This window comes from Ictalurus punctatus, chromosome 5 (assembly GCF_001660625.3).
Source record: "Ictalurus punctatus breed USDA103 chromosome 5, Coco_2.0, whole genome shotgun sequence".
Lineage (NCBI taxonomy): Eukaryota > Metazoa > Chordata > Actinopteri > Siluriformes > Ictaluridae > Ictalurus > Ictalurus punctatus.
In genome coordinates this window covers 30,454,669-30,480,008 of record NC_030420.2, presented here as the reverse complement: position 1 = coordinate 30,480,008, position 25,340 = coordinate 30,454,669, and the positions used below count along the sequence as shown (strand labels likewise).

Genomic DNA, 25,340 nt, shown 5'->3' with positions numbered 1-25,340 from the left:
TCCACACTAGTCCCTGAATTTAAAACCAAACACCCAAGCGAAAACCTCCAGCCTGGACCAGAGCTGTAATCTTTATGAAGCGGCCCAGTGCGAGCGTCTCTCTATACACATCCATGTTTCGTGTTTTGTTTTTCTTTCTTGGTGTGTAAGAGAGAGTGGCCCGGGTTTTTCCTGAGAGCAGATGCGCCGAGCGGCAGCCGGATATTAAAACATTCATAACGCCGGCACGTTCGTCAGACGTGTTAATTGGAGTTAGAAGTTGTACACGTTTGTGCTAGGCAGATGAACTGACGAGGACGTATGTGATGGTGTGTGTGTGTGTGTGTGTCGGTTTGGACCGAGGTTCCTGATGACTTGCAAATCGACTTTCCTCCCTGCATACGCTTAGAGACGCCACAGGCTAATCTGACCATCTCTATTCATAACATATGCAGAATAAAAGCACAGGGCGACATTATGGTTCCAGATAGCTGCTCCGAAACGTGAGCGATACGCCTGAGACCTGGATTATCAATCACTTTGTCAACAAGTTCCCAAATTCGAATATGTATGAAAGTATGCTGATGATTTATTTATTTATTTATTACTTTTTTTTAAGATTGATGCAAACAGCACAAAAATGGGAGTCGCACTGCAGAGACAGCCAGTGCTGAATCAACACATAGTGTATATATTTACTGTTTCACTTGCAGGGCTTACAGCCAATCTCTATTTTAATCTAATCCATACTGCGGAAATATTCCGTCTCTGCAGTTTCGGCTGACTTAAAGTCCGATGGCGCTTGAGTCAGGATGCGGCAGTATATAAAACTTTTAAAGCCAACAGCAACACGTTATGTCTGTCTGACAATTCTAACATTTTTTTTTTTATTGTTCTATTTAAGGAATATGGACATGGCGGGATAAAAACAATCAGGTTCATTGACGTCGCAATGAAAATATGTCCGTTTGCTTGAGGTACATGCACTATGAGTGGGTAATGAGCCATGTCGCACTTAGTACCAAACTAAGAACCATGCATGATATAAACTTTTCACAAGCAGAATCCAACTGGAGATCGTAGCTGTCTCTCGTATGGCTTACGGTGATTTAATACAGCCAGCGGGTTTGGAAATAAGAGGGTTGTTACGTTTCGGAAAATGGAAAATGAAATGTTCGTGGGTAAAACGGTTCTGGAACTGTACTCCATACCGATCTTATTTTAGCGAGCTTAGTCAGAAGGTGTTCATTTTCTATAACGGCAGCTCTGACAGCAGTTCTAGCTGCGATTTACTCTTTATATGGCGATTGTTTATTTTCTGCGAGGAAATGTCTCTTTAGGATGTTTGGAAAGGAGTCTCCAGTGTTAGTGCTTTTTGAAGTCGGAGATAAAGCTGTAACTTTAAGTTTTCCACCACAGGAACATCTTCAGGACGGACGAGTTTAGCGTTCGCAGTTTCTCTGTAACATGACAGCAGCAGTCTTATTAACAGTCTGGACAGAGAATGTCTGTTTATAGCTACTATAACGTGAGTGATAACAGGAACTTACTAACATTAAACTACCAACAGATATAAAGTATGACATGCCCTTCTATAATGAATAGAAACATAATAGTCATTGTTGGCAAATTGTTATGGTATAAGAGGAATAAAACACATCGTGACGCACCGGTAGTGGAAAATAATCAACGTCGGGGTCCGAAGATGTTTTCAGAAGGTTACAGAAACGTTATTTTTGCAACATTGATGTGTTAATGTTTCTATGTTGTAAAAATGTTGCAGCAACAGTTTATTTCGCAACATTATACAGAAAACGTTCTTCTTTAGAGCGAGGATACGTTTTTGCGACTACAAAGCACACCGGGAAGTCGCTCTGAATAAGGACGTTTGCTAAATGCTCTAAAGGTTCTCAGAAGACGCAGAAAGTCTGACATATTGATCTTCGAATCGTAACGTTCAGGAAATTGTTGGCCCAGGGACAAGCCCCTCCCCTTCTGCTCTGTGGTTCATGATGAAACGGTCCAACCTGCCAGACTTCATTTGTTCAGTGAATGCAGTGCATCATACAGGCTTAGACCCTAATTTAAAGACATTACAGTATTTTTGTACGTCTTGAATGGTAGACGGGTGTGTGATTTGAGACGGCTCGTGTTTTCCTGCTATCATTTGATGTACGGTATGCATCATCAGTTCAGGCTGAAATATCAGGCAGATATTTAACAGCTATGCTTTTACAAAATGATCAGCTGATACCAATGCATTGAAAATAATGCATTGAAAATAACACTTTGAAAACGCTATTCACGACTGGAAATAGGACGAGGTACAGGGATAGAAATCCTCCATTTACATAAATCTGGCTTTTTACATTGCTACTGAATTGTGGGTGGAGAAAATGGATCGTGTCCTAATTTGAGACTGGCGTTCAAATCCATAAATAAAAAGTCGGAGCGCCAGACAAGATGCAAGACACCCAACAAAATGCGCTATGTTTCCCACTCGACTACGCAGAAACGACTGATGAAGATCCACATAAGAAGGTGAAACGCAGGTGAATCTGGCATTGTCTCTCAGATATCCTCCTCTTTATTCCCTACGGCTGCTTTTTCCACGGGGCGTCAAAGCGTTGTTGATACTGTTGATGGCTGCCGATTTTCCACTCGTGACGTGCACTTCTTTAATGATTTGTTTACTTCTAATTACATCCATATGTCTGAGGAAGGAATGTTTTTAATTAAAGGAAACCAGCAGTCAGGACGCGTCTGTACGTTCATCCACATTCAAAGATCAACCGCCTCATCTCCACGCGTTCGCAAAATGAGATTTCGCCCAATTACACTCCGCTCCACTTCCTGGTGAACTAGCACTAATGTGATTTGTGATAAGTTGCTGTTCTCCCAGAGTGGCATGATCATCATCTCCAGACGCTAAAGCAGAAAGAAAATGCTGGTGATGACATTAGCAAACGAAGTGTGACCTAGATCAGTCTCGGTCTACATATTTCACCATCTCCTCTCCTGGTTCCAACAGGTACTGTATTCTCATCTCCAGTTACAGCAAAGAAAAACATTAGTGTTGGATTTGAAATGTTTATGCCCTACAAAAATTATACAGTGATGTAACCCAGTAGGGGCAGTGGTCGAGGCAGTGGTCGGGGCAGTGGTAGGAGCAGTGGTATGAAGAGTGATATGAGCAGTGGTAGGGGTAGTGGTAGGGGCAGAGGTATGAACAGTGATGGGGTAGTGGTAGGAGTAGTGGTAGGAGCAGTGGTATGAGCAGTGGTAGGGGTAGTGGTAGGGGCAGTGGTATGAACAGTGATGGGGTAGTGGTAGGAGTAGTGGTAGGAGTAGTGGTAGGGGCAGTGATAGAGGTAGTGGTAGGGGCAGTGATAGAGGTAGTGGTAGGGGCAGTGGTAGGGGCATTGGTAGGGGCAGTGGTCTTCTGACCGGAAGGCGATGAGTTCAGATCCCAGCATCACCAAACTGCCGCTGCTGGGCCCTTGAGCAAGGCCCTTAACCCTCAACTGTTCAGTTGTATAAATTAGATATATGCAAGTCACTGTGGATAAGACTGTCTGCCAAATGCTATAAATGCAAATGTTATAAATGAATACGGTCTTTGTAATGAACAGATATGTCCTATACAAATATGAATAAGAGACGTACTATTCAGGTTTGAACCGGGAAAGGTTCAAAGAACATGTGGTTGAGACTAGAGACACACACTGGGGCTGGGATCCCTCGAGAGGCAGCAGAAAAGTTTTAAAAAGTAGGTTTTTACTTTCATTCGAGTGTGAGCGAACAGTCAGAAGTGGAGCGTTTTGGAAAAAAAAAAAAAAGACATTCATTAACATGCATTTACAGCGTTCATTCATTCATCCTTAGTAAATGCCTGGTCAGGGTGTCGTTTTACCATGCTTATCTCAAGTTGAAACTTTTCATGAACTAGCATGATGTAGCTGAGGTTCGGGGGGGGGGGGGGGGGGGGGATTCATTTTTAGGCAACGCCCACTTGAAATCTGAATCCAAATGCAGATATTTGGAGGCGATACAGGCATAGACACAGATAGTGGCATTGCATTACACGTCTACTAAATTCTCAAGTGCATAAATCCTTACATAAACATATATAGGTCCCGTCAGGGTTTAGTTTCATCTACGCTTAGTTCAAAACAAACCTAATTTTATACCAAATGAGTCAAATCCTGATATACCATAAAATGTTTGGTATCATTTATAATCCTAGTTCAAGATTTTCCAGCACAGACACACGACTGGCAGCACTATTCTCAGTAATATGAGTAACATGATGTCATTCATCAGACCTTTAAATTAAACTTGCTTTTAACATCCCTAATGCATCACAAGTTGAAGGGAACCTTCGTTTTTAGTTAATTTGAGGTTGCCTGTTTTCCCAGCGAGGGGTCATTGCTTGCTGCTAATGTGGAAAAATGCCAGTGACAACATTAACACCACCACTGTGACCTACCGCTGAGGAACTGAAGGTCGCTAAAAAGATCAGTGAGCTCAATAAACAGGGGGGTTCAAATGGTTTTCAAGAACGGATTTTATTTCATCATTTGTTATCATTTTTTTTCAATAATGTAAGCCAGTAAAAGTTTGGTCTTCATATTGACTGAAAGCAGTAGGAACAATAATGGATAGAGGACTGTTCAAATCGAGTCAATGTCAATCAGTAATGTTGAGTCTGAAACCTCACGTACTATTAGTGTGAGTAGTTCACACAGGGAGATCGGGTAAGATGTAGCGCACCATCAATACGCAAATAGTATGATAAAAAGTTTATTTTATTTTATATTTATGTTAACACTATAGACACAATTAAAGAGCAAACTAATTTAGACCAGACATTTTGGTTTTCAAAACTGATGGTTTAGTAATGTGAGGTGCCAGGTGCGATGTTAATATGGATGACGGTTATGGTCATACTCAAGTACATGAAGTCTTCTCAGGAGATGCTTGAATAGCTAACTAAGGGTTCTTTCCTTTCTAGACACTTAAAAATGATAGGTAATCTCTCCGTTCAACATGAACCTATACAGATTCCTTCAGCGCAGCGAACTAAAATAATTTCACCAAATTTAGCAAAGATTTAACCTTCCACAATTCCCCCACCCTCCACCACCAAAAAGGTTGGAGGGCATATTATATAGCAGTTTTTCCTAACAAGTGAAATTCCATTACCTAATGGCCCATTTATTGGACTCTAATGCAAGGGTCTCAATTCTATTCCTGGAGAATCACTGATCTACAGTTTTAGGTTTTTCACAGTTCCAACCTGGAGCAAAAGGGGTTGATAATTGGATAGTTGGATTAGAAGTGTCTGGGGAAGAGAAATTCCAAACTGTACTCTTAGGGGGGAAAATGGGTTGCTTAGTGGTTCTTTGGATTTGTAAAGGTCGCTAATTTCTTAAAGATCTTTCTCTGGAACCCGCTCTGATAAAAAAAAAAAAAAAAGAACGTTGTCGAAGGTCTCTCGGAGCGACAAACTTCAAGGACATAAGCCTGTGTGACTGGAGTCGGGACCCCTGGTAGTACAGTATATATCCTGGTTATCTCCAGCCCTACTGCTGGTGAGCTACCATCCTGTAAAGCTTAGGTCCAAAGACAATCTAAATCCAACAAGGCTTGCTCATAGTTTTAGGAGGCCCCTAGTTCCTTTGTTAGATAGGTTTGGACCTGGAACCACACCGTACGAGAGAAGCTCATTAGCAGTATGAAGATATTTAACTAGAAGGAAAGCAGAAGACAGAAACTTTAGTACTTTCCATTATAAAAACTTTGGATGGAGTGTGTGTGTGTGTGTGTGTGTGTGTAAGCTGGTATTCAGGAACAGGAGAGACACAGAAACGAGTAATAACGTTCAGTCCAAGTTCTAGATAAACACTTTACCCAACAGCCTGACCCGAGTCAACCCAATCGTTTCCCAGGAAGGACAGCTGTATAACTATCTTTCTGAACCGAGCCATTCCCCTCCTTCAGACCTCCTCTGCTCTCATCCACCTGATCCAATTCAAGTTCCCAGAATTCAATTACGCTCCCTAATTTCTTGTCTTTCACATTAGATCAGTGGCCGGCTATGTCCCAACAGCACAGTATTCCTCTTCAGGCTATAAAGTGTTCCTTTATTACACCACTGGGCCACCTCAAACTCCTAAGTAACCAGAATCAAAATGGAGGGGAAAAAAAACTTGCAAATTTCTTTCAGACAAACTCTAAACACACCCATCTTTGACAACTTTATACAAAAGCTCTCCAAAGTTCCTCAGAAAAGAATGAGGAAGAGAAGGGATCGATTAAGTGCATTAATTGATAAATACTGAGGACTAACTGTCTCTGAGTCAATCGTCTGCTTGGGTCTGATTATTTGTGAGTGAGGCATATTGATGAGATGCTGTTTTACTTTTTGCACTTCTTTGTGAGTTTCTGTCAGTCATCTGAGATCAAAAACATCCAAAAGGTGAATGTTCATCAATTTACTCACAGGAGCAACTAAGTCTTTCAGCAATTTCAGTTTTCAACACTGATTGAACGTCTAAGGTACTGTCTTGGTACTGGCTCTGGACCAATACAAAGGTTTCGGCACTTGCTTAAAAACAAGAACAACAAGGCTTGGTATCTGCTCAGAATTTTGAGACAGACATAAGACCAACACCAAGGTTTTGGTACCTGCTCAAAACCAACGTTGCCAACAGTTCAAAACTAACACCAAGGTTTTGTTACTGGTTTAAAACCAATGCCAAGGTTTGGTATCTGCTCAAAGTGTTGGTAATGCTCAAGAACATCACCACGATTTTTTTAGTGGCTTAAGACCAACACTAAGGTTTTGTTACCTACTCAAGACCAACACCAAGGTTTTGTTACCTACTCAAAACCAACACCAAGGTTTTGTTACCTACTCAAGACCAACACCAAGGTTTTGTTACCTACTCAAGACCAACACCAAGGTTTTGTTACCTACTCAAGACCAACACCAAGGTTTTGTTACCTACTTAGGACCAATGCCAAGGTTTTGTTACCTACTCAAGACCAACACCAAGGTTTTGTTACCTACTCAAAACCAACACCAAGGTTTTGTTACCTACTCAAGACCAACACCAAGGTTTTGTTACCTACTCAAGACCAACACCAAGGTTTTGTTACCTACTTAGGACCAATGCCAAGGTTTTGTTACCTACTCAAGACCAACACCAAGGTTTTGTTACCTACTCAAGACCAACACCAAGGTTTTGTTACCTACTTAGGACCAACGCCAAGGTTTTGATGCCTACTCAAGACCAACGCCAAGGTTTTGATGCCTACTCAAGACCAACACCAAGGTTTTGGTACCTGCTCAAGACCAATGGCAGGGTTTTGTTATGGCGTAAGACCAACACAGAATTTGGTAACCTCCTCAAGATTTGGTTACTGGCTTAAGACCAACCCCAAGATTTTGGTACCTGCTCAAGACTGGCACAGAAAGGAACTCGTGATATATCAGCTAAGATGCTGTACAGTGGAGGTTGCCTAGTGCAAAGGTTCTCAGAAAGCAATGAATAAGCTCTCATAATGTACTTTACACAGTGTTGTGATTTACACACACACACAACTTTAGATATTCATGTTACCAGATTCACCTGAAGTACGCTTAAAATGATTTGGCTATTTTACGTTATTGTAAATCTTAAGTTACAGCTAAAACAGGACAAAACAAACAAACAAACAACAGATTTATTGTTGACTCTCTTGATCTCTTTCTTTATCCGTCAAAGTGTTATACTGATCTTCTTTGCCCTCATATAAAATGCGTCTTCTCTTTTTTTGGTCTGAGCGTAATGCAGAAAATTCATGTCCATGTATTTTTTTCCGGCTTGTCAAAAAGAATTTTCCTCCGCACACACAGAGAACGCAGAGAACCCTCCTTTTGGAAATGCTGGTCTACTTCACGAATGTGACGTGAAATCCTAAAATGATGTAGGCAAAGGTTTTGTTCTTATCCTGTTAAACTCAGGACCTCATTATCAGCAATGAGGAGCTCAAGTTGAATCAATTAATGTACTGTAAGCCATCTGTCGACATTTGAGAGTTTATGTTCTCCATTGTATTTTAGCTTTTCTGTTTCTTAATGTATGTTCGTGTGCTAATTTTGTTTCACTTTCATTTTGTAACTTTAGTTCCACCAAGTTAATTGCAAGATTTTTCGATTTTTGAATTATTATAATTATTATGTTCCGGGGGGAACCCGATTAAGACGATACTCTGATTAAGAAACTAGCATGTAAACAGCGATTTTTTATTACCTTAATCCCACTAAAGGCATGCTCGAAGTAAACGCAAATGAAATTAAGACGTGTGGAGTACTCCTGTTTTACTCGCATTAATGATGAGCATTACAGACATGTACACACCTTAAACACACTATTAACGTCGTGTGGGAGTTTTCGCCGCATTTTGCGACAGGACACGATCACACACGGCAGCGCTCAACCGTTTGACGGCAAACAAGAGAGCACGGCTGCGTCCCAAACCGTGTACTTACCTGCTATATAGTAGGAGAAATACATGTATATAGTAGGCGAAATACATGTGTTTCAGTTATTATATAGTAGGTAAGTACGCGGTTTGGGACGCAGCCCGCGGCATCAAGCAGTCGTCTATTTGAACGTACAGCACGACTAATAATTAACCGCACTTGAAGCGTTCGTAAAATTAAAAATATAAAACACCCAAAACTGTATACGCTCCCATAACGAAGACGAACTGTACGTCGATACGTGAAATTCTGGAGGGAACGTCGGACGGCGTGGCGCGGCGACGTAATGACGTGTGACCTTAATCCATCTATGTTCTATAACACGTAAAACCTGAACATGAAAGGAGTATTCTGAAAGCAACTCATGTAAACACCTTAATCACAATATTGTCTTATTCAGAATAAGGTCAATAATTAGATTCCTGCTGTCCATGTAAACATAGTCACTGACAGGGTGGTGAGATGTGGTCTGATGGGTTACTGTCACAACTTCACAGTTGATTATTTTGTAATAGGAGCACCCGGCATTGCGTGTGCATTAAAGTATTAGAACGAGTGCAGTAATATAAACCTGTGATTTGTCATGTGTCTGAAACTACATCAGAGGTGCTCCTACAGAACATCAACACCTTCTGACCAACCAGATTTCAGCATGGTCACCTTCTGACCAACCAGATTTCAGAATTCAACATGCTGGTGGTATAAAATTCTTATAATATTATTACCTGTATTATTCTTATTATTACTGATCTGGTTCATCTGATTTAGAAAAGTAATAAACACTGTGTTCTCGTTTTCAGAGCTCTTATTTAATTGCCCACACCTCTGATCAGTGTTTGCACCTCCTTCCAGTTCTCAATGCTTTGTTGTCACCCGTCTCATTACATCTTGTTAACCAGTGCAAACCTTTTTTTGTGTCACTTGCATCCGGTGTAATTGCGATCCTATTTCACCTTGTTCATTGCTCCTTATACCACGGTGCTGTTAAAATCTGATTGGTGTTGATCATTTAAAAATATATATATATATATATATATATATATATATATATATATATATATATATATATATATATATATATATATATATATAAAAGCATCTCTGACAATTGCGCTGGAGCTTGGTGTAATCAAGCTTGTTCACAGGTACTTACGCTACCGGTCAAAAGTTTGTGGACACTCAACTGGAATGTTTCTCATGATCTTAAAAAGCTTTGGATCTGAAGGTTTGTGATTAAATGTGTGAAATCGGCGTCGTAGACAAAAATATAATCGTGCCGACGTATTTGTTTCTTTCATTAGAAAAGTAACATTTTATTTGCAAAAACCTTTTTTTTTTTTTTTTTAAACGGACGACTCTGAGCGAAATGTTCCGAAAAGCAGCCGATAAGAGTCCGGCGTCGGCGTGAACTCCTTTAATACTGTTTAAAAAGCATCTCGGGGAAATTCCTCAAGAAATCGCTCGAGAAAACGCCAAGAATACATTTCTGGACTTTGAAGATGATAAAATATTAAATTATTTTGATTTATTTTTGGATTTTTTAATCACATCATAATTCCCATAGTTCCATTTGTGTTACTCCAGAGTTCTGATGACTTTATTATTATTATTATTCTAAAATGTGGGGGAAAAATAATAAAGAATGAGTGTGTCTAAACTTTTGACTGGTAGTGGTATACCATGGAAACGCTGCAATAATCTAAGCTATTTAACAAAAAAAAACCTTTATTGTTGCCATGGTGAAGCTTTCTTTAAGCAGATTTTTTTTTTAGCATTTGTGGAAGGAGTCTCCAGTGTCAGCACATTTGTAACGGTCAGTAAAGCCTGGATTATACTTGCGTTAACTATACACACCCAAGATGGCTGCTACAAGCATCCTACTTTTCTTCTTCACATCCTCAGAAATTTACACGACGCATCTACATGTTGCAATACCGACGCAATTAGTGGGGGCAGTAGCACACCATGTGACTTGGTGTCCACAACTGACTAAACAAACAATTTTAAAAACCTCTCACACTCTCTTTAAACCTATCCAAAAAAAATCTGTTTCAAGAACCAGTCTTCTGGATTTTCCAGATTAGTAAACACTTTTGAGTGAAAGGTTATGACGTTTTCGATTTTTGAGCCGGCGGATCATTGACACCGATCACGACGACAGCGGAACGTTTTAACAGAGCTGGTCAGTGTGTTTAACATCGCCGTGCATGAAATCGCTAAACGTTTAAACCCGACGCATAGTTTTTCTGGAAATCGACAAAAACCCGAATAAAGCTCTGCTCCTACGTTCAACACTGCGTAAGAATCTAACAGCACCCTTTAAAATCATACCATCATACAACGTTCGGTTTTATTTCATTATTAATACGCACGTGTATTAGCCTAGCTGACAGCATCTTAAAGCCGAGCAGTGGCGAAAGAACATTTTCAATCTCCCTTTTGTTCTGTTTCGCCAGGAGGAAGCACAGGTCAGGAGATTACGGGCGCGGTCCTGGTGGGATGTGATTGTGGAGAAAAGCAACGTTGGACTTTGGTGACTGCGAAACACAAACAGCATTAAGAGAATAGTGTGCGTGTGCGTGTGTGTGGATGCGTGTTAAGTGCTGCCTGATAATTAGCAGCTTTTCTGTTTTCATTTTGATCAGGAACAAGAGATCACAGCCTTGCCTGCTTTTGTTTTCTGATGGTTCACATTTACGAGGTTTGCAAAGTTTACCTACAAAGCTACATTTTCCACTACTGTTAACAAATTCCTTTTTCACACCCCAAGTCCTTTCCCACACAAGTGAACTGCTTTAGACTAACTGTTACTTTCCACCAATGCTGCGGTCAGAAGATCATCACTCAGCCACACTAGGCTGCACTGTATATATATATATATATATATATATATATATATATATATATATATATATATATATATATATATATATATATGTGTGTGTGTGTGTGTGTGTGTGTGTGTGTGTGTGTGTGTGTGTGTGTGTGTGTGTGTGTGTGTGTGTGCGCAGTGAGTACTGGGGCCAGGTGGACTGAGCGCAGCCATTATGAGTCTGAGCTGCTAATAGAACATTAATGAAGACAAGGAGAAACTCCTGAGTCCTGATAACTGCATCTGCACAGACCTGCACATACACCCTGTAAGCCCCCCCGATACACACACACACACACACACACACACACACTTGCACAGTAGCACCGCTAAACCCTCCAAATGGGACCGCTTTGAATCGCACTGCAAATCCATCTTCCACTTTCCCCTCGTTGCCATGGACACAGACCATTTCCCAGGGTGCACTTTGTTTTTTTTCCCCTGTCTCCCCCCACCCTCCTCCCTCATTCTCTCTGTACACCCCCCTCTCTCTCTCTCTCTCTCTGTGTGTGTGTGCCCTGGCTTGGCTAACTCGATGGCTGGAGACTAAAGAGCCCTGGGGGAACTGAACACAAAGCCAAGACAACATGGAGTATAGAGAGAGAGAGATATACAGGTCAAAGCCACCTCCCTGCCCCTCCCTCCGCTCTGTCTTTCTCTCTCTGTCTCTCTCTCTCTCACACACACACTTGTAAAAAGCCATCTCTCATGGCAACAGTGTGTGGTGATGTCCCCGGGGGAGCAGCAAAGAGGCTTCACAACACACACCCCCACCCAACCAACACACACGAACAAATATACACACCGCCAGTGCCAGACAAGCAGCCTGGCATCCTGTCAACCCGGCATCGTCACCGTATCTCGTGTATCTGAAAGCTCATCTGATGATCTCCGCTTTAAAACATAAGTGCTTGGTATGAGAAACGTAGGACGAGAGGAAAAACCACGCACCGGATTTGCAACGATGAAAGGTTCAGGCGTTCATGATATCAAAAAGTGGCCAGGCTGGAACATAACCTGAACATCTGCTGAAAACAGACCCCAACTGTGAGTTTTAAATCTTGCTGAGATGCGAGGTGACAAACACGGACACGTGCCCATGTTCAAACGCTGCGCCCTTGAGACTTCCAACCAAAAGACCGAAATGTTTACGTACCTTCATGTCTAAAATAAGACAGCTTCATAGTCTGTTTACTTCTGAGCACTGGATGTCACACTGACCCGAGCTGTGTCTTTAGATTTTATATATCATACAAACGTTAAATCACATTATATTTTCAATACCGCTTATCCTGCACAGGGTGCAGCGAGCCTATCCCAGGGGACTCGGAGCACAAGGAGGGGGAAGCCTTGGTGGACGGGTTGCCAACCCGAAGCACGGGGAGAACACGCAAAGTCCGTGCACACAGGGCGGAGTCAAGATTCGAAACCCCCAACCCCCGGAGGTGTGAGGCAAACGTACTAAACACTAAAGCGCACACACACATACATACAAAAGTATGTATTTACAATAATAAGAAAAGGCTTTAATATCTCATTTTCTTCCTAAAAACAAATGCATAATGTGTACACCGTCTCCCGGTGTACCGTCTCCAGTTATCGACTCCCAAAAGAAGGAATCGATTCTGAAAAGCTGAAACGACTCGTTAGTGATTCCAGACTTTACTTCCTGTACTAACCTACATAGGTTTGCACCAAAAAGCCCCGCCTCCGGTCTTCATTGGCTGCTCGCTGACAGCAGTAGACCAATCACAACAGACGGGGACATCTGACCAATCAGAGCAGGGTATACTCTCTGAAAGGAGGAGTTTGGAACGAATACTTTAGAACGAATCATTTAACGAGTCGTTTGTGACACTGGGGGGGAAAAAGGTAACGCTGCAGTTTAAATTATGAGCACGTTAAAAGTGTTTTTTGACCTTGGGTGCGTGTAAATCTATCGTCTGAGACCTTTAAAACAAAATTAGGCACGTTTCAAAAACATAATAGGTGCACTTTAATAAATTCAAGAGAAAGGGGAAAAAAACATGACGGCGAGGGAACGACTATATATTAAACATGACTTGCAAACATTGAATGAAACGATAAACGGATAAAAAGTACAGTGTGTCGTGTTTTAATGAATACAGTAGTAATTCATCGCACTTCAGGATGTGCCATTCTAGAAACTTTTTTTTTTTTTTTTAAGTTTAAGGTGACAACACCGCATCGCTGATTATTTTCCTACAACGCTACACGCAGTTGCGTTTTATTCTTCGCTTAGCAACCACAAGTGCTGAATCGGTCTTCTTTCGGTAGTTCATGCGAGTGAACCCGAGTGGAAAGAAATCTGATTTCAGTAGTACATCAAGTGGAAGAACTAAACCTTGACCTTTACTTGTCAATGGGGTGGCACCTTCATGCCTTTTGTACTATGTTTCATCTAGAAACGCGATTGCAGTGTACCTTCCAAAACTCATCTGAATGCACGACTGACCTTACGGTCTAATTTTTACTTCATGAATGCCTTTTAAAAAAGATACGCTACATCCGCTTCCCGTTGCTTAGTAAATGCACAAAAGGTCCGTTCGGGTCCCACTCCAGGGACAGGTCGGGTCCCGTTCCCTCCTTAAAAGTGTAGGGTTGCGATGTGAACACGGAATGAGGTGTTGTGCTGAAATTGTGACTTTTAGTAACGTTTTAAAATGGTTCACGAGGACCAGAACAGAACATGAGGGTTAAATGCTTTCTCCATCTGTGTAAATCTGTCCATCCATCTCCCTCTCTCTCCCTCCTCCTGCGTTCAGGCTGCTCTCAGCTTGTGACCTGTCTGTTCCACAGATGAATGCGCCGTCACACTTCCCCATTTCACTTACTCGTTCCTTTTTTCCGCCCCTATTCATGCGTCTGTCATCTGCGTGTGTATAAAGAAAGACCAGCAGGGCACGACGCTGTGAGCAACATGGTGCAGGTCGAATGTCTCCCTCCCCCCTCCCGCATCTCTGCTTCCCGTATTTTGATGCTAGGCACCTCGTAACTCTCGTAAGCGTTAAAAAAAAAAAAAAAAAAAAAAACCCCAGTGTGATTGAGGAACGAGGAACGAGTTATCCATTAAAAATCTTTCTCTCGCTCTCGTTTTGCTTGATGTGCCACTAATTGTGTCGCGCGCTGGCTGTCACGAGGTCACGGAAAGTCTGGGGATATGGCATTAATATGCAAACAAATGTCATTTTCCGACGGGCGCGGCGCAGACTCGCGCTAATTATTCCATCAATCCTAGATTTGCATCTTAATTAAAGATCTTTATCATGAGGAAGAAGGTATGGCGCTCGGGCTGGGGACGGATAGCGAGGCAAAGAGAAAAGTTTGTAGGACTCGAACAATCGTGCTCCTGCGACCGGCCTTGTGATGTTTCGGGTTTCATCCACCTCTGGATAACTTCATCTGCCTGAACAGAAGAGACGTGACTGCTGACTGCTCGGTTTTGCTCGGTGTAGAAGACGGAAAACACACACACACACACACACACACACACACACACACACACACACACACAGACACTTTATCCACATATCGTGCATAGAAGAGGGGAGAAAAATAAATAAATATTTCAAGAATAATTCAAGATGCTTCCAAGGCCAGCGTATCCTCTGTGCTACGAGACCGCGACTGGTTAAGGAGCGCAAACACACACACAAACACACACACACACACACGTATGTCAAAACCTTTCCTAGCTTGCATGCTCACACATCTTCTTCCTCCCACGGATACATCACGAACATATCACAGGCTTCACCCGTACCCCAGAATTCACCGCTTGAGACATCATGACACAATGACCTCGGATCACCTCGTTTACCTCACCAAAGAAGGTCATTCATTAAAAAAAATAAAAAAAAAAACATGTTAATGAAATGAAGGGGTCGTATAAGGGTTAGGCGACCCAACAACCATCACAGGTCTGCTAGAACTATGGTTTCCAGAGTGGCCTCCAGGGAACTCCTGGGGTCTGTGAGGTTGTTTTTTCTTTTTTGTTACGTTTGTTTTGTTGTCAAAAGCAACAACAACAACAACAAAATCCGCCCTGTGATTAATTTTAACTTGAATCTAATGATTTTTTATCAGCGGAAGGTTTACGAATAAAAAAGCTCTACGGAGCGAATAAACAGTAACATACTGTACACAATTAAAATAATTATTAAACTACTATTTAACAATTAAATAATGAGGCCAATGTTTGAATATCTGGATTTTGATGATAAAATAAATCTGTAATGATTGAGTGTGGATTTATTTATTTTCGAATAAAAATATGTTTGGTTTTGCTGCGGCTTTTTTCAAAAATCCTTTTTTTTTTTTTTTGGTAGAAAACTACTTGAACTGGTGTTTCGCAGTGACGTTTGTTGGTAAATGAGACCTTTTAGCTGTACTCTTGTTCGACGCACGTGAATCGAAGAGGGCTTTAACTGAATGTGCGTTGTGATGACGTCACGTGAGGCGTCTTGCTTGATTTCGCGTTCATTTCTGCGATCGCAAAAATCCCTAAATCCTGGCAGGAATGACTAAAGGAGCCCCTGACTACAAAACAGTTGATGACCTCTGACCTTAAGGTTGCCGTGGTCGCATTGAAAAAAAAATGTTTTTGGTGAATTTGTTTAATTGTGGAACAAGTTTGTGGGTGAAAAAAAAAGCAGGTCAAGCAAAGGGAAAGTGTGAAGAGAGTATTCACAATGTACAGAAATATTACTGTTGTAACACATATTGTAAAGATTGGGACACTTAATAGGGGCAGCGGTGGCTTGGGGCAGCGGTGGCTTGGGGCAGCGGTGGCTTGGGGCAGCGGTGGCTTGGGGCAGCGGTGGATTGGGGCAGCGGTGGATTGGGGCAGCGGTGGATTGGGGCAGCGGTGGATTGGGGCAGCGGTGGATTGGGGCAGCGGTGGATTGGGGCAGCGGTGGATTGGGGCAGCGGTGGATTGGGGCAGCGGTGGATTGGGGCAGCGGTGGATTGGGGCAGCGGTGGATTGGGGCAGCGGTGGATTGGGGCAGCGGTCTGGGTTACTGATCAGAAGGTTGGGGGTTCAAGCCCCAGCACTGCCAAGCTGCCACTGTTGGGCCCTTGAGCAAGGCCTTTAACCCTCTCTGCTCCAGGGGCGCTGTACCATGGCTGACCCTGTGCTCTGACCCCAGCTTCCTGACATGCTGGGGTATGCGAAGAAAAGAATTTCACTGTGCTGTAATGTATATGTGATCAATAAAGACTCATAATGGAGGGGATAACAAAAAGAAGACAAATGCTAAAAACTGCCCAAGCTTTTTAGGCTAGTCTTTTTGTGTGTTTTGTCCAAAAGTATCTGAGCTGCCATTTGTGCTGGGAACTGGCAACCCTGCCTGTGCTAGACATCATAAAATAGATAACTTTCATCTCTGAATGGTCCTCTGTGTAAACCGTTCTTCCAATATCTGCAGCCTAAAAACCTCAAGCCTACTACAAACCTCAGCATTTAGCAGATTTAAGGCCATCCGGTGGCTCGGTGTTTTCTTACATAATGACTCAGACACTTTAGCTAAGCACTTTGAATTAACTAGATGGAGTTTTATTATTTTTAATTTTCAGATCTTTGTGTTGCTGTAGGGACGTTCTGTCATGTTTCTCATGTAGGGGGTTAAATAAACTTAAATCTTTTCAATCCTGCATTGTTAAGGAACTAGTCCAGTTAGATATGAATTCAGAGAAAGCCAGAAGTCAGTTTATTGCACTACGATAACACCATTTGGTTGGAAGCATAAGAAACTTGCTAGCTAGCTTTCATTAGTTGGCCAGGTCCGTTCGAAAGCTAATTGGTAGCAGGTCTTGCATTTACGCTTACAGAAGTATTATGGTGAAATTTAGCTAGCAAACATAATGCTATGTGGCGGGTGGCATAACTAAAATGTGCTAGTTTCCTTTAGCTTGCTAACTAAATATTAGTGAGGTCACTTTTAAATACAGAACCTAGTAGTCAGTTGTCCCTAGATTGCCAAAGGTCATTACCGTGGATGTGTTTAGCTACCTAGTATAACACCATCTAGCAGGCAGCCTGACATCACACCCATATGTGCTTGTTGAACATCCCATTCCAGATTTAGTCCCCCTTTTGCTATTGTAATAACCTCCACTCTTCTGGGAAGGCTTTCCACTAGATTTTGGGGATTTACCCATTCAGCCAGTGAGGGCATTCAGTGATACTGGTTGAGGAGGCCTGGGGTGCAGTTGGTGTTCCAGTTCATGAGAAAGGTGTTCAGTGGGGTTGAGGTCAGGGCTCTGTGCAGGACACTCGAGTTCTTCCACTCCAACCTTGGCAAACCATGTCTTCATGGAGCTTGCACTGTGCACATTGTAATGCTGGAACAGGTTTGGGCCTCTTAGTTCCAGTAAAGGGAAATTATAATGCTATAGCATACAAAGACATTGTGTACAACTGTGTGCTTCCAACTTTGTGGCAGCAGTTTGGGGAACAACCACATATGGGTATTATGGGCAGAGGATGAGTAAAGAAGGAATTTGAATGGAAATGGCTACAGCTTATTTATTTATTTTTTTAAAAGTGTTTTTATATACGGTATATCTGAGCAGCTGGTTTGTGGTGAACGCTTCCTTGTACACGCCATGAATCCAAAACATGCGATTCTGAGCCTGTCTCCCAGATAAGCCCAACTAAGTCTGGGTGTGAACTCGTGTATTCATGAAAAAGAAAAAGTCTCATAGTGATTTGATCTAAGCAAAGAAAATGGATACAAGTACAAGTAATGAGACGAGACTGGCACATTTTCGATATAATGTCTATTATTTTGACATGAAATCTGAACATTGTTACTTGTCTGATGTGAATTTTTAAGCCATAAAAAAAAACACCAGAATCCCCCCGTTCAAGTGTGAATAGAATGACTCACTTGTTGTGAAGGACACACCAGCCACAGTGAGGATCTCCGGAGCCTAGGCAGCTCTTACAGCTACTGTACTGAGAACAGCTCTCCACTGGGAGACGGGTCACCTGCAACATAAAACCCACACACACACACACACACACACACACACAACGCCTTAGGCATTTACATTTACAGTGCAAATTGGCCAGAGTCTAAATATACCGGCAAGTTAAACAGACATCTGGCGGTTTCATTTTCACACTGATTATGGGGGTAAAGATTTAAATATTTCTCAATAAATACAACCTAAAGTCAAACAGATGCACCTACGGAAAAGCTGGGAGACAATTACCTTAACGGTAATAATACTGAAAGACTGGCTGATTTTAAATGTATTGTTGACTCATCGGAACGTGGACGGTATACAGAGATGTGCGAAGTATTGCCTCGGAAATAGAAACGCATGTACAGAAACACATACTGTACACTTCTGTTTATGCCAACCACAATGCCACAAATGTGACCCCGACACCTACTCGCAATGAATAATTAATAACCGAACGGCAGCATAAATAGTTCGCTTGCCTCCGCGTTCCCACGTAGCACCAGCGACACCGTAAACCTGATATCTAGGTAACTACTACAGAGAGTCCGACGGTGTGTTATATCAGATTCCCAACTGGGAATTAGACTTGCTGAAACAGCGTTGTCTCTCGATGTGCTTGCTGAGGATGAAGTAAACATTACACGCAGAGCTCATTTGTATCCGAGCCACTGTGGTGTCTGGTGGCCAGATCGTTTTAAACACCTCAACACTCTCGCTTTTGTCCTTTGGCCAGAAATTGCCAACAAGTGGCTTTCTCCTGTTGCGGCAGAAAACCACGTTTCTAAACCTCACATACCAGCTGTGGGTCTTCTGGGCTCACCAGATTTACACCCTTACCTGCTATACACAGCTTAGCAATGCTCTATTGACTTACAACTTTTGCTGGATGGCTGAAGTTAGGTTATTGGTTAGTATCGATACGTCTTATTCAACTGATTATCTGAACTGCACCGTCTGGGATAAGCAACGAAACGGCCAACGTTTAAGTCGAGCCAATTAAGTCGATTAAGACCAAGATTACCAGTATATTCAGCTAGCAAGCATAACACCATGCTCAGACAACATATATTACTCAATAACTAGGTCTGATTAACAGTCAAGTCACGTCTTATTACAAGACTAACTCCAGTTTCAATCTGAAATGCTTTTATATATTTTGCTGAAACAGCATCCAGCATCATCACTCAAAGTGGTAGCTAAGAACAAAGTACACATTGGTCCCGTTTGTACCCGAGCCACTGTGGGGTATGGTGGTTATATTTGAAATACCTCAACACGTTCACTCTTGTCCATTGGTCAGAAATTGCCAACGACCCAGGAAGGATATGTTATTGGGAGCAGCTTTTGACTATCGTCACAAAAGCCCTGTTGCTTAAACTGTGGGATTTTCTGACTGTAACTATGGGTCGCCAGTTTTAAACCCTTTCCTGCAAAGCACAGTTTAAAACTGCGTTATTATCTTACACCTGCACAGCTCCTTTCCCCAGGCCATAATCCTCTTGAACACTTCCCACATCTTACCTCTGACATTTAACAGCCTGCTGCACTACAATGACATGTAACTACACTTAATGTTCACTCTAAATTTGAGTAATGGTACTGTAGATTACTGTCCTTGCTGTAAATTATTTTATATCGCATGTTGTGTGAATTGTGTTCTCGGGTGCCGACTCAAACTCCGAGACAAATTCTTTGTATATTTCTACTCAGTGAATCAAAGATTCTATTTCTTTCGTTGAACGGATGAAATGCCCGGACTTTGATTCAGCATTAGAATCGACTGGTCAGTTGATGCTCATTGGTGTCAAGTGAAAGGCTTCATTTCCAAGCCTGGGATAAGCAACTAATTGACAAACCTTCACATGTTTACAAGCCTGCGTACTCTCTACAGTTTTGTACTGTCCATCACGTATGAGTGCTCCAGTAAAATTTCATGACGGTTTCCATGTCTATAGGAAGTAGCTGCTGCTGCTCAAAGTCATCCATCTTGGAATTCATCGGCCTGTCTTGTAATGGCCAATCACAGGCTTGGTCATGTAGCATGCCCGTCTGCATAGTTTTCCCAGGTGCCATGTGCATGAGATGGCGAGCAAAGCCCTTAGTCGGCGTCTGTTTCTCTGTAGTTATGTCAAATACCTTAACTGACTGCTAGGCCATTTCTACTAACAAGTTGCCAGTGCCTGTTCCAGTGTACTTTTTCACCACAAAAGAATCACTTCTCAAAATGGTGACACTGTGGGCTTGGGGTAAGTGGCAATTCATCTACCACCAATAAAATAGAATAAGCATTTGAATTAACTGTGCACTGGTTTGGTCCCAAGAAAGGAACATCTAGAAAAAAGATCTTCTCAAAGAGGTAAGAATAAGAATTTAAAAAATATGCATCATAGTTACTGATTTGGCGCAATTCCAAAATGATCAACTTACACAATATTTGGGTTTAAACTGGTGGAAACCTAGATCCGCTCCTCATCCCCGAATTAAACATGGCTGGGGCCAGCGGGGTCAAAGTTCAGCCCAAAGTTCAACACAAAACACTTGCAGGCCCAGTTCTCTAAACCTTGGGATCAGGAGGTTAGCTTGCATAACAGAAACCACCACCACTGACTCTTCTACAAGACCAAATCCATCACTCTCAAGAATAATGATGACTGAGAAGAGCTCAGTGTAGAAGACTGAAACAAAAGCAGCTGCATATATCATAAGTTTCAAACTTTCATAACTTTGGATTTGAAAATGCATGAGCAGGCAGCCAAGCAATGAACGCTAGCTTATATAAGGAGAGAGTGGGAGGCCTGGGATGGGAATTACATGAATAATGTTATTGTGTGTGTGTGTGCGTGTGTGTGTTTGTGTGTATTTGTGTGGGCATGCTAGTATTTGTTTGAACTAGGTTGCTTTATCAGCAGTGGTATGTGCAGTCAATCGAGTGGGCAAACAGACGTTAGATCTGCACTGATCTAACATCATTTGTCGACGTGTGGCAACGTGAAATCAATGTTGAATGGATAATTACTGTTGGAACGCAACCGTGCCCGCAAAAGGTCATCGGCGTGCTTCATTTGGAGGCATCTCACACGCGCCAGTGAACTGGTTGACGGCAGATTGAAAACATCAGGGTTACATGCGTGACCATGGTCCCTTAATGAAGGGATTGAAAACATCAGCGTATATGGGAGGAGCTATTCATCACGGGCCAATCACAAGCCCCTGTGCAATTACATCAAAGGGCTAAAAGGGAGTAAGGAATTTGAGTTTACGTTTGGAACTTCGTAAACTAATCCTATACAGATTAATCATTTATCTAGCTGATGGTCCCTACAGTCCCCGTCAGTTCCAGGTAGACTTGGAGTTCCTACTGAAACGTGAACTTTCATGAATATGTGTCAAACCTAATATGGACTAAAAGATGTATATTTAGGAGCCAAATCAAGGTGACCCAATACTGACCACGAGACGACTATTAATCATGTTTTACTGCCCAATTTAACTTCAGTTCATTTTTACTTGCACAACGCTTTTAGCAAAAGACATCGTCACAAATCAATTTGACAAAAAATGGGATGTAGATTTAGATCCCTAATGAGCAACCTGGAGGTGACGCTGGCAAGAAAACCTCCATTAAACGACACACGGAAGAAACCTTGAGAGGAACCAGACACAAATAGGAACCCACCCTCTTTGGGTGAAACCGTATAGTAGGATTATAAATCATATATATGTCTCGCCAGATTATCCCAGTCTGAGACTTAGCAATGTCTAGAAAGTATGGGATCTGGGTGGCGCCACTTTTGGTTCATAGGGTTCACCTTTGAGGAACAGAATTTGACCCCGATGACCCACAATAGAAGCAAGCTTATTGGGTTGCGGTGTATCCTGAATCTATCCTGGGAACACTGAGCGTGTGGTGGGATACGCCCTAGATGGGATGCCAGTCCATGTCCATGTAGGACACCACAGTCCCTCCTAGGGGAAGTTGAGAGTAATCCAATCCACCTACTGGCATGTTTATGAGAGTTGGAGAAGCTGGAGGAAACGGGAATACACGAACATGGGAAGAACATGTTGTGCATAACTTGACAAAAAAAAAAAACAAGCTAGTTGAGACTTCGGTGGAATAAAGTACTATAATATAATAAACCAAACACACAGAGACAAAGATATGAAAAAAAAATAAATGCAAGTCTATGGAGAAACATGCTTTAATTTACATATTAACTTAACATGTTCGAATGAATGAATGAATTTACATAAATTTAAATAGACTGACTTCATACTAGCATAGAGACACGAAGATATAACTAGCTATGCTCATAATAAACAAGCTTGTGTAAGTATTGTGTATAGTATCAGTGTTGCGTTTCCCTGCAAAACAGAAACGTGTCTGGTTTCTCCAACGGTCTTTTAGAGCTCCAGACGCGAAAATGCTCCTTCTCTTCCTTTGATCGGAGCCGAGATTAGACGCCGCAGTGAGAAAAACCAGAGCGTGGAATAAACAATCCCACCCAAAAGGGACAGGGCCGGGGCTTTCAAGTGCCGAGCAGCTGATGTCTCTACAGCTGTGTGTGTCTGAGTATGTGAGGAGAGAGAGCCTGGAGTCTGGAATGAGTGTGTGAGGAAAAGAGCGAGCGAGAGAGAGTGAGAGAGAGAGAGAATGTGTAAGTGTGTGACTGAGGGTGGGCGAGGTGTAGCGAGATTGAGCTCTATGCTAATTTATTCTGCCACGCAGCCAAGCATAAATACGCCGTTTTATAATCTGTTGCCTCCAGTCCAGGCTTTTTTTTCCCCTTCTTTTTTATACACTCCCACATGCGCAAATAATAACACACACACACACACATACACACACACACAGATAAAGGGTCACATCCCAGCGGTCGACTGGTCTATCCACCCATGCTCGGTTTGATGCATCACTGAAAGGTTAAGCAGAAGGTTTGGTATCCACTCCGAGTGACTAGCTTCTCCTTTGTTCCCATTTTTGGCTTAACATGTCAGCAGAATTGGAGACTTCCTCGCCATTCGCCGACCGTAACTGAAACACGTCCACGAACCGGCGGCGCTTTGTGAGCAAACGTGACCCTTCACCCGCCTGCGCACCTGCTGCTAATGAAATATTCAAATTTGTGTGCCGGTGTGGAGCATCAATTATTGACTCCCTGTCATTTCACTTCATATTTAATATTTCATGTTTCATATTTCACAGCCAGTCATCATCCTGCTGCCGTGCGTCTTCACGGTGCAAGGGAAGCAGTAAATAGAGAATAACAGCACACTTGATTAATCAGACTGACCTCCTGACTCCTCCCACCACAGCGCGATTGGACATGAACAAACGGATAAATGCATATGCATGTGTATTTTCTACAAGTGGATACATATTGGGGCTGTGTTTCACTCCCTCCGTTATACGATGCCTGGTTCAAGCTGACAAGATTTATCGCCGTCTCAAGTGTAGATAAATACAACCATGTGCAACAACAACAGAGGGAGCAGCGGACACTTTAGTTTTAGACTTCTGAGATTTTAAAATCCCATTTGATATAGTGTGCTTTCTTAAAGGGAAAAAAAGCTGAAAGCTTTCCCAACAAATCAGAAGTGCAACATTGTAGAGGTGATGACTGGCAGGCAAAGAGGCCACGCCTCCTTTATTGAACCTGAGAACATAGAGGCCACGCCTCCTTCACTGATACTGAGATGGACTGAGGCACCGCCTCCTTCATTCATACTGATCGCACAAGAGCCACACCTCCTTTACTAAAACTGACATTGACAGAGGACACGCCTTCTTCAATGAGAATGCTGGACATATGGACCTTCCCTGATAATAACAAGCACAAAGGCCACGCCTCCTTCACTGGACCTAAGAGCACAGAGGCCACGCCTCCTCCACTAAACCTGAGAGCACAACGGCCACGCCTCCTTCTCTGAACCTGAGAGCACAAAGGCCACGCCTCATTCACAACCTGAGAGCACAAAGGCCACGCCTCCTTCTCTGAACCTGAAAGCACAGACACCGATATAAACTCAGTTTATACCGATATAAACAGAGGCCACGGCTCATTCACTAAAACTGAGTGCCACGCCTCCTTCACTGATATGGACACAGACAGAGGCACCGCCTCCTTCCTTCAGACTGATAGGGCAGGAGCCACACCTCCTTCGCTAAAACTGACAGGCAGAGAGGCCACACCTTCTTCAGCGAAAATGCTAGACACATGGGCTACACCTTCTTCTCTGATAACAAGCACAGAGGCCACGCCTCCTTCACTGAAACTGCACGCACAGACACAATGTATCCGTCAACGATACGGTCAGGGATACAGGCCACGCCTCCTTCACTGGGAATGCTAATAACTCCCAGTAACCAACTAGTCTACAGAGTAGCCTAGAATAGAGTATAAAGTTTATTCAGTTCAATTCAAGTCTATCTAATGGATTTTAGAAACTCCCAAATGTGTTAAAGCCATCGCATGCTGTGACAGTTGTTTCATAATTACAGTTTAGGTGGGTGTAAAACCGGCGTTCGTCTCTCATTTACCATCAGCCTTTGGCAGCAAACAGATTGCAGGCACTGAAAGGAAACCAATTGGAACGTTATCAGACATTGTGTGCTCTTCCTTCTAAACGCCATCAGATCCTTAACCACAACAGAGCGGCTAAAACTTTTTTCTTTTTTTTTTTTCCTCTCTTGAACGGAAGCCTTAATCCAACTCCTCGGCTGACGCTCTCGGGTCAAGAGACGACTACGGACATTTATGATCCGAACGTAAAGCTTTTAATCAGCGCTGAACACGAGTGATCGATCGTCGCTTTAATGCATAGCACATCTCAGTCAATCCTTCACACAAATATCAATATCTGGAGCTGACTGGAAGAGTGCACCCCCCCCACACACACTCCCCCCCACACACACACACACACACACACACACACACGAGTGACTCCACCGTCGGAGCG

At 42.5% G+C, this 25,340-nt stretch overlaps 1 protein-coding gene across 1 annotated transcript in view; it reads right to left on the bottom strand.

Moving 5' to 3' along the window:
* Positions 1 to 25,340, bottom strand: part of plxna3 (plexin A3) — a 194,902-nt gene that overhangs the window by 95,735 nt on the left and 73,827 nt on the right. Inside the window, exon 5 of the mRNA XM_053680416.1 lies at positions 18,299 to 18,399. Within this exon, the coding sequence (XP_053536391.1) occupies positions 18,299 to 18,399 (101 nt within the window). The remainder of the gene's footprint in view (positions 1 to 18,298; positions 18,400 to 25,340) is intronic.